Consider the following 11,014-nt stretch of genomic DNA (forward strand, 5'->3'; position numbering starts at 1 on the left):
TTATGTGTCCAAATATCTTGATGGAATCTTAACCGTTCGGCCGCTTCCTGTGGTAACGATGTTTCGTAAGGTACTTTGGAAATTTTTATGCTTGTCACCTTCATTTGAAGTTGCGCTTGCGATTGGAGTTGAACCTTCATTTGGTGTCGAACGTATTTCCAGCGGATAAATCCGCTGCACTGGCCTCAAAAACTCGGTATGTGCTGTTTTAAGTCGAGCCACGCGTATCCTTTTATCTTTTCCCGGATAGACGGCAATAACTTTAGCCATCGGCCAGTGTAATCTTTTCTTTAAGTCATCTTCGATTAACACAATCTCGCCAACCTTTAGATCATAATAGTTATTCTTCTTGCGCGGTTGAAGGAGTGTCGCTAGGTATTCGCGGCGAAATCTTTTTCTCAACTGTTCTCTTAACGTCTGTTGATACCTATAGCGTTTTTTAAGATCTATTGTATCCAGCTGATCTAAATCAGGTACTCCCACCGTCGAGATCTCTTGTAAAAACATGGATGGAGAAAGAGGTATTAAGTCATCCAGATCTTCTGAGAGGTATGTGAGAGGTCTTGAATTGATAACGGACTCGCAGTCACACAGAACACTAATCATTTCTTCGTATGAAAGGCATGCTTTCCCCAAAATTTTTCGAAGAATATTTTTTACCAATTTCACCATAATCTCCCAAAAGCCTCCCCACCAGGGAGCAGATGGTGGATTAAATTTCCATTCTATTTTGTATACGGATGTTTCAGCTTCAATTGACTTCCAATCTAAGGACTGAAGTAGATTCTCAGCTCCTATAAAATTACTCCCGTTGTCACAATAGATGATGTAAGGTCTTCCTCGGCGAGCAATGAATCTTCGTAAACTTAAAAGGAACGCCTTAGTTGAAAGTGACAGCACAAGTTCGAGATGTATTGATCGATAAACGGCACATGTGTAGATGACAATCCAACTTTTCACACCTTCCTTTAAATGAAGAGGTCCGGCAAGATCTATCCCGACCACTTCAAAAACAGAAGCTTCTTTAACTCTGTCTTCAGGTAAACCTACGGGAACAGTTTTTATACTTCGTGCATTATATCGTTTGCATCTAACACAGGTCTTGAGGATGCGACGAACTGCTCGACGTCCATTAATAATCCAATAATTTTCTCTTAAATTGGACAGTAAAATTTGCAGTCCAGCATGTAAACATTTCAAATGCTTCTCTTTGATTAGCATATCAACCAATACAAGTTTTTCTGGAAGCAAAATAGGTAATCTAAAATTCTCGGTATCATTTCTCTCTGTCAATTTTGTTTTAATTCTATATATACCTTTTTCATCTTTGAAGACATTCAATGATTTTAAGCTTTTTATATAATCTGCTGTAAAGGCTTCATTTTGTATAACTTTTATAAGTTTGATTTCTGCATTTTCTATTTCAGCCAGAGTTAGTCCACCTTTTTTCCTATCTTCTTCAGACAGTTTGCAATTTTCAAGGAATCTTAGAATCCATCCAACCATTCTGACATTTTTTGTGTAGCTTGAAAAATAAGAAAAAAACTGGTTTGTTCCAAGCAAATTTTTACTTACGAGTATGGTTGTTCTTTTTTCCTTTTCCTTGTTGATAACGTCTTCATCAATTTTATATTCAGATAGAGGCCATGTGTTTTCAGGTAATTTCAACCAGGAAGGACCTTCCCACCACCTTGAACTCAATAATTTTGTTACCGAGCAGCCGCGTGATGGTAGATCGGCTGGATTAGAGTGACCGGGAACGTGTCGCCAATTTCCTGATGAAAGAGCACGGATTTCTTTAACTCTATTTCTGACAAACACACTCCATGGCTCATCTTTCTGGATCCATTGTAAAGCAGTTGTAGAATCGGACCAATAATGAATCTTGACATTTTCGATTTCCAAGCTTTTCTTAACGAAATCTGCTAGACGAGTACCAATGCAACAGCTTAGAAGTTCAAGTCTGGGAATAGATATTCTTTTTAAAGGTGCTATTCTTGATTTAGCAAGTAACAATTGTACTGTTGTTTGATATGGTGTCTCATATCTTATGAAAACAACAGCTGCATATGACAGACCACTAGCGTCGCAAAATACATGAAGACTTAAGCTACTATTTCTCAAAATAGCGTGACGGGGAATTTTCACTGTATGCAGTATATTCAGATCTTCCAACCATTTGAGAAATTTCTTTTTTATATCCTCGGAAACTTTTGAATCCCAACCTAATTTTGATTGCCAACTTGTTTGTAATAAAATCTTCGGATATAACATAATTGGACAAGTAAATCCGATTGGATCAAACACTCGATTAGCAAAAGATAATATTACTCTTCTGGTGATAATTTCTGGAGGATCTATAATAGTTCGAGTGTCACAAAACAATACGTCTTCTGATCTGTCCCACAGAAGACCCAACACAGGTGACGGTTCAAATTTTTCAGTTAAGTTTTCTTTCTCTGTAAACTCCCAACCTCGCAGTTCGAATTTCGCTGCAGCCATTAAGTCTGTCGAACCTTGAATGAACTCTTTTAACTCTTGTTCAGAATCCACAGACGTGACACAGTTGTCAACGTAGAAGGATTTTTTCAACTTCATAGCCACATCTTGGAAATTGGAGGATTCATACTTGCTCAAATGATGTTGAATAACAGCTCCCAGCAAAAAGGGACTGCAATTTAAACCAAAGACAACTCTGGCGTGTTGAAAAACTTTAACTGTTTTCGCTTCCTTTTCCTCCCACCACAGAAATTTTAAATATTTTCTATCGTCTTCATTTACGGATATTTGGAGAAAAGCCTTCTTTATATCTGATATAACTCCAATTTTCTTTTCTCGAAATTTTATTAGTAAGGTAGGGATCATTTTTAACAAATTTGGTCCTTTCATCACGTCCGGGTCACCACCACCACCACCATCACGTCCGGGTCACCACAATGTTTCGTGCTTCCGATAAATCTACCCGATCTATCCAGCAATGAAATAACTTAAATTTACAAGAAATACCTGCGTACACATATTTACAAAAGCAACCATTTTATTTTCGTAGAACACATCTAGCACAACATTCTTTCTGTTGCCACTCACACTTTTCATATATACACAGGCTAAAAAATCGTTTTAGTTAATATTTACACTTTAAATGAATGACGTCATCTTATGAGAGTGACGTAACACAATGGGCTATTGGTAACGGTCTGGTAAACATTCCTGACAATCATCTGAAGACATGCCATCACAATTTTGAACTCTGCCGAGGTGAGGCTCCCTTCGCTTCGATAGACCGACGACATGCGCGTGAAGTCAAGTACTTACGTATAACATTTTAACGAGAACCAATACCTCACACCCTCGGTCCCTTCACAGATTGATCCAAGTAGTTTTTCACCCGCACGCTGACAGCGGCCAGTTATGCTCGACTTCGGTGATCTGCTGAGAACGTGTCAACAATCAGTCAATTGCGGAACTGTTGTTGATTGAAATTATGACGTAGCGAAAAAAAAAATAAATAAAGTACAAGCAATAACTCTTTTTTATTGTTATTAAATAGAGCTATAAAGTATCGATGATGTTATCTTTAAGATTTTTGAGGAAACAACGGCTAAGGCTTAACCAGTCAACCCCGCTTAAAGGAATATCATCAGTTCCAGCCAAATCTATGCAATTGAGCGGGTTATTCGATTAAAAGGATAGTGCAATATTCTATCCTAAATTTCTGCGAAATTTTATTTTTAATGGTATTTAATGCAAAGTATAGTGTTTTGATTAAATAAACTTAGTTTTATGATCAATAAACAATTTTGATTAATAGTATCTGTGTTAGTATCATAAAATATAAATGTCATTTAAAGTTATATAAAAATAAATCAATATTAGTGAATAGTTTAATATATAGGTACTAAAATATTATTTGATCCCTTCCGAAAAAATCTATAATTGAAGACTATTTTTATACCCGTTTAATTCGTCAATTTATCAAAATTAGATTTTCCCTTTCAGTTTCTATTAAGACTTTCATGAATAATTGCGTATTCCTCTCAAACGCATAGTCAGATTATTTATTTTAAATTTTTTTTTTCTAACCTCGTCTTGAGAATTTCCAAATTAATGAGCTATTTTAGTTTGGAATTTTTTTTAATATATCGTTTCCCAGATTCATTGCCCCCCCCCCTCGATTAATTCAAATCCATCCTTTTCTTGCTGAACTTGCAATCATTCTCAGAGTTATTCTCTGGATTAAGCAATAATTATTCTTACTTAAGAGAAAGACACACTGTATACTGATTTGTTACGTTTTTGAAATTTTTTCTTATGAAAGCTAATAGCGCACCAGGAGGGGACCACAAATCTTGACTACAAAACAAATCACTCTGTACCTTTTTAAAATTCTAAATGATGTGTAAGTAAGTACAATTTGTCTAAAGTAAGAACTCCCCTATTCGTCTGGACCTGTGGGGGTGACTATGGTAACAAGGTATAACTATTTCAAATAGGGATGTGGGTCACTATTTAGGATATATTTTGTCTCGGGTGGGGGAGAGAAAGGGAATCATTTTTCTTCATATTGCCCTAAAGCAGTGTTTCCCAAAGTGTGGTACGCGTACCCCCAGGGGTACGGGAACAGTTTAGCGAGGGTACGCGTCCTTATGCGAAATATCTTGCAATAAACGAAAATTTCAAACAAACCTATTTAAAAACAAAGCTAGCCATGAAAGTTTACGATTACGTATTTTTCTATTTGCTATTTTTTGCGGAGTTTGCAGTTAATAATTAGTGGTGTCAACAGCCAGTTGTGATTTTTAACTTTTGTGCAATTTTTTTTCATAGTAAAAAATACACTCATTTTTTTATTAGTGGTACACAGCATTACGAAAAATTTAGAAAGGGTACACAAAAGTCATAAGTTTGGGAAACACTGCCCTAAAGTAAAGAGAAGCTACCCTCCCTGAAATTCGCTATTCTTGTTTCCTTAGCAGCAGACGGCCTCAGATTTAGTGGCGGGGGGAGTTCTTACCGTAACCAAACTATAATTCAAAGAGGGGTAAAACACTCGTCGCTCACTTCAATGTATAACTAGCAGCAAGATTAGATTTTTTTTTTCAATTTTACCCCTAACACCTGTTTAGACCAACTAATGAACAGGACCCTTTTGAAGTGACCACCTATTGTATCCTTATCTTAACTGAAAAAAGAAAATTTCATTTTAGTTAGTGAAGCATTTCTCCAAAATAAACAAATTTTTTTCATTTCAGTACCTCTTCTTCATGCAATTAGGCGGGGACAAAAAACAAAGAATGTCAGTTTAAACGGGGAAGTTTAACATTAGTTGCATACAAAATGATTTGGTTCCATTCGTGTAAGCTTGTTATTCGATTATCCGACATGTAATTAAGTGGACATGACGCAAGAAAGTTCCAATCCGTTTTTCGCTCGAACGGCTTGTAATATAATGTTTTAATGTGAACAATAACCTTCGTGCGACGAACTATTAGTATGCCAAATTTCATTGCTCTCTGACGGATGGTTTAGTCCAGGGGTGGCAAACCTTTATGTCTCAACGTGCAATTTTTTCTAAAAAAATGTTTAATGAACTAGTTAATGTATAGTTTGTCTAAAGTAAAAACTCGCCTAGCCATTTGTCAAGACCCTTGGCGGTGACTATGGTAACGAGGTCTAACTATTTCAAGGGATGTGGGGTCATTGCTTAGGACAGATTTTGGCTAAGATTCAGCGAGAGTAAGAGGACTTTTTTTCCAGTCTATTGTGTTAGCCCTAGAGTGAAGAGAAGCTACCTTCCCTACCCCCCAATGCCCGCCTGTGTTAACATTTTTCGTCAATTCGGACATTAACAGGGCACCATATTAGGTGGGCCAACGTTGCTCCCACAGTAAGGACAGATAGTACAGAGAAGAAAAGAACATCCATGCCTTGCCCGGGATTCGATCCCAGAACCTTTCTGGTGCAAGGGCAGTTCCCTAACCCTTCCACAGGCCGGTCGGCTAGCTACCTTCCCTGAAATACGCTATTCTTGTATCCATAGCAGCAGACGGTCTCAGACCATGTGGCGGGGGGAGTTCTTAGCTTAGACAAACTATAAATACTCTGTTAAATTCTGCATCCATTTATAATTACATTCATGTTTTTAAAATGTAGGAAAAAACAAGTGAGTGCGAGCGAAAAGGACACATGGCCTCTAACATAATTGGATATAAATAGGAGAACAGATTTTAAATTATCGTAAGTTAAAGCTAGACGCCCGGTGGCTGAGTGGTAGTGCTTCGCGCTCCCGTGCCACAGGTCCTGGGTTCGATCCTCAGGCCGGGCAAGGTTGACTCAGCCTTTCATCCCTTAGTGGGTAGACAAATGAGTACCAAGCATGCTTGGGAACATGCACTGGGGGTTCCGCGTTCGGCTGACCACCTAACTGGAACATCTGCTCCTGCACCCCAGAGCCCAATGTCAAGAAAACTGAGATGGGCCTAGTAGGCCTTGGCCCCCTAGGGGCTGTCGCGCCACTGAGTTTAGTTTAAGTTAAAGCTACATTTTTTTTCCTTCGGCGTAATTTAGTTAAGCTAAGATTATAAGCAGTAAAATTATGATCGCGGCAGTACCTTTAGAGTGGGGGGAGTCTCTCCCCCCTCCCTATATATATATATGTGTGTGTGACATAAAACGCTTCAACTTATCTTTTTATGTTATTCCTTTGTCGAAGTCCTTTTCTTAATTTACTATTATAAACTAAACGCTTTTGCACTTTAATATTCACATCCTGTCTTGTAATCTACTTTTGGTTTCAAATCATGCATTGAGTAACAGTTTTGATTTTCCCCCTTATTTGAACTGTGAGAAAGACTTTTTCACTCGCCTTATTTAAAATATAGATTTTATTTTATAACCGTCGTTGAACAGCCGATCCAATTTTAGGTTTACGACTCCTAATGTTCAACTCTGTAACCATTTAATTTTGAACAAATTCAGTAGGCAAGGAAATTTTTGTTTGATTTGTTATAGGAACATGGAGGACTTTGCAACTCGATAGATTTAACTTGCATCAGTCACCATTTACTATACGGGCAGTCTTCGGCCGGCAGTGGACTTTTTCACTCGCCTTATTTAAAATATAGATTTTATTTTATAACCGTCGTTGAACAGCTGACCCATTTTTTGGGTTTACGACCACTAATGTTCAACTCCGTAGTTTTGTAATTTTATAATTAAAAACTGGAAAGTTCCGCCCCTTGCTTACGTTGCTGATCAACCCTCATGGTTGCTTCTCATTAATCATTGCGGATTAAGAGAAAAAAACCGTTTATTTCCATAAATTACGCTTGAATTGCTATTTACATTTTGAAGATGACTAAATTTAGACAAAACAATAAAATTGGTACCAATCAATAAAATTGGAACATCCTGTAGAGTTAATACTCAGTGAAGATGGAACGAAGGGAAAAAGTATTCGCCTCCGAATGAGGTGAACCAGATTCGAATTTTAATAATGGCTGGTCGATACGAATTCCGCACCCGGCTCGCACCTACTACAGTGCTGATGCAAAATATCCTCCACGGTAGACGGATTATGGGATTTCGTGGTTTTTTTCTTCGTGTAACGCAAACGCGAGTTAGTTTCAATAAAAAATTTTCCCAACACTTGATCCAAGAGTTCCCTGGTCTTCTGGATTGGTTACAAAATTACAAGGCGACGTTGTTGAACATTGGTAACAGTAAACCCAAAATTGGGTTGGCTGTTGAACGACGATTATGAAATAAAATAAAAATCACGCGCTCCAATCACATTTTTCAATAATATCCCGATTTTTTTTTTTTTTTTTGAGAGTCAGATTTAAAGCTCTTAAATATCATTACTTAAACTGCATAACATATTTGAGTTTGGATGGAGTTGGATGACTGCATTCAAATCATCCTACTCCAGTCATTGTTGTCGAAACTGGTTGTCGTAATAATTTCATTTAAAAACAATAAAAGGTTTCAACTTAAACAGGGCATTTCATAAAGTTCAACCACAATGTATATTTTTAAAATCCTTGATGAAATTTAAGTAAAAAAACGAGTACACACATTGTCATAAATTAATAATTAGGCAAGGAAAAAAAAATCAAAATTTAATGAATCATGATTGATGAAGGTGAGATTGGCTAAAAACTTGTGATTACTAGAGAAAACAAAACTTAGAAGGCGATTAAAACTTAACACGTTCGTGTGTCATCGGCCATTCAAACTGATTTTTTATTTTTCATACCGCCTATTTAACAATTAATTTAACTAATACGATGACGTTGTCATTTTTTCTCCTCTATGAAATATCAATTTGCAGCTTTTACAACGTGTTAGATGTAATTACAGAACACCCTGTATGATGTACAGTATTTTACGTGATTATTAATTAGGTAATTTTCACAATCAAATTTAAATTTTAATAAGATAAATAGCTTTTCTAATACCTAAAATTTAAAAATATAATTTTTTAACTTCCTGTAATTACTACGTCTCTTCAAAATTATGTTGAAAATTTATGATGTTAAGAATGATATAAAATGTTTCATACCTTTTAAAATACACTTCTTTTTATAATCATTAATGAATAAAATACAAATAATATTTAATTCTTAAAGGAACTTCAACATTAGTTTTGGACAAATGAATTTTACTGTAATGTAAAAATATTTTTAAATTCTTGAATTTAACTTCATAGATACAACTGAAATGCGAATTGTCATAGCATTTGTGCTCATATTTTCGACCGCTCTTTAGAATGAGCTATTGCAAAAAGTTGCATAGATCTTACGAAAAAAAGAACAACTTAGTGTTCAAACGATATTGAGGAGCATTTAGAATGTCGAAGGCACTTAGGAAAAAAAAAGTAAATAAATAAAATTCTGCTGCTTTTATCCTTGTGTTTCATACTAGGTTTATTAGGCATGTTGCAAATATTGATGAGCTTTCTTAGAGTTTTTAATGTCATTGACGTTTGGAACAGTATAGTCGATTCTGGTAATGCTGTCATTAAACTATAAATGAAATTTCATCTAGAAAGAGTCGGCCCAGTTTGAGCTCCATCCTAAGCACACTTCTCTTCAAATACAATTAATTCATATATAAAATGTAGCAAATCAAAATTGAAACATTATTTATTGATTACCAGTTAACCTCACTATTTTCCTTAGTAATAAGCAATGAAAACTCACCACTCATGCTCTAAGGAAAATCTTTTTCAATGGTGCATTAGAGTTCAAACAGCGATTTTACAAATGAACAATTAAAAATAAATAATAAAAAGTACTGTTAAATTAATGGGGTAATGCCTTTTCATTCTATGCATGAATCATGGGGATAAGTATAGGCTTACTGTTTGCGGGTTGCAGCCCAAGAATAGTCAAAGGGTCATCTAAGAAACGACAAAAATAAATAAAATAAGAAAAGCTATATCCAATAATTTTTTGAAAAAAATGTCAAAATTCCAAAACTGCTAAACAGTATGAGAAAGAGCCTTACTGCAGATTATAAATAAAATGCCAATTCTATACATGCAAATAAAATAAAAATTATATATATATTTTTTTCATGCGTAAAAAATTAACTAAATATATCTCATTTTCTGTATTAAATGTATAAAAATTTATTTTAGCCATGATAAAAAAATGAAGAAAAAAAATTATATATGTGTATCCTGTTATGAAAAAATGAAACTTTACTTTACTTGTAGCTTTTTTTTAAGACTATGTAAAAAAGCAGCTTCTTTTTTATATTAGGTTTTATTTCATACCAAACTTTGAGTACATTAACATTGATACAAATGGTAAATTAATTAAGAATTTAATATACTTTTTATGACCATTTAAACTGTAGTTGATTTAGACTAAGAAGAAATAATACACTTCTCCATTTGATTACAAAACAAAAAATTATTATTTTAGGCTATAAAGTAGCAGTAACCATGTAAGCATAAACAAATACTGTTAATTCAAATAATAACAAACAATTTAATTCTATTTACTTAAGTTGATTTGAAATGAGATCCACAATCCCTTAAGATGTTCTTTGGTCTCTTTATGTTTCTAAACAAAGCATAAAAAATAAATGCCCTTTTAACATAAAACGAGACAGTTGTACTGTAAAAAAAATTTCTTCCTTCATGTTTCAGCATTCATACATAACTTTTTCAGAAAAAAAAAATATATATATATGCTAGCAACATTTAGACCAATTTAAATTAGATATTCATCCAACACAAAACAATCCTATAAAAAAATTTAAAAAAAAACTTTAATGAAATAAAAATTAGAGTAAATTATTTACACTTTTTAATATTGTCATCAATAAACAAATTTTGTGTATTATAAAATCATATTATGATTGTGAGAAATAGAGACACTTTTTAGAAAAACCACACAATCTCCGGTACACAAAAAAATCAATTAAAACAGACACGAAAGCCACACATCAATTAAAACGAAAATGTATTCAAATTCATCTGAAAGTAAGATCCAGTCAGTGGTGTTACATCCATTAGAACTGCTCTTAGAAATATTAGAGGGTATGTTGTTATTTTGCAGTACTGTCAATGGTGGATATGATGTATTTTAGATGTAAATATAAACTACGAAGAAGTTAAGATATGTTTTCTACAGCCTCATGGACCCTTACTGTCATACCCACGGAAGCCTTTGATATTGAAAGTAAATAAATCATGGATCATTTAGAAGGTTGAAGTACTAACAACAACAGGTTAAGACTTTTTCATACCGTCTGATGAGATAAAAATAATTAACAAAAATATAGCACTACATCATTCCTAACTATTTCATAAAATTTGATAATGCTTATATGTTTAAAAAATTACTAATTCTGTTCATAACATATTGTAACAGAGTTAATAATCATAATTTTAATTTTATAAATTATTTTCTATGAAATAAATGTTATTCATATCTTGTAATTATTTTAAATATTTTTTGCATATCAAAAGGTAAACCATTTTTTAATAAGAAAAATATAA

General features: G+C 34.2%; 1 protein-coding gene across 1 annotated transcript; it reads right to left on the reverse strand.

Annotated features, from left to right (window-relative positions):
- On the reverse strand, positions 1-2,598 carry LOC147802955 (uncharacterized). The gene has a single exon (XM_087152786.1). It carries the CDS (start codon positions 2,596-2,598, stop codon positions 1-3), a length of 2,598 nt encoding a protein of 865 aa, XP_087008912.1.
- Positions 2,599-11,014: the final 8,416 nt, after the last annotated feature.

This window comes from Parasteatoda tepidariorum, chromosome 10 (assembly GCF_982258835.1).
Source record: "Parasteatoda tepidariorum strain Cologne lab strain chromosome 10, Ptep-v5.0, whole genome shotgun sequence".
In the NCBI taxonomy this organism is placed as follows: Eukaryota; Metazoa; Arthropoda; class Arachnida; order Araneae; family Theridiidae; genus Parasteatoda; species Parasteatoda tepidariorum.

Excerpts from the sequence above, each read along its gene's own strand:
- LOC147802955 (XM_087152786.1), bottom strand. The coding sequence starts at position 2,598 with ATGAAGTTGAAAAAATCCTTCTACGTTGACAACTGTGTCACGTCTGTG.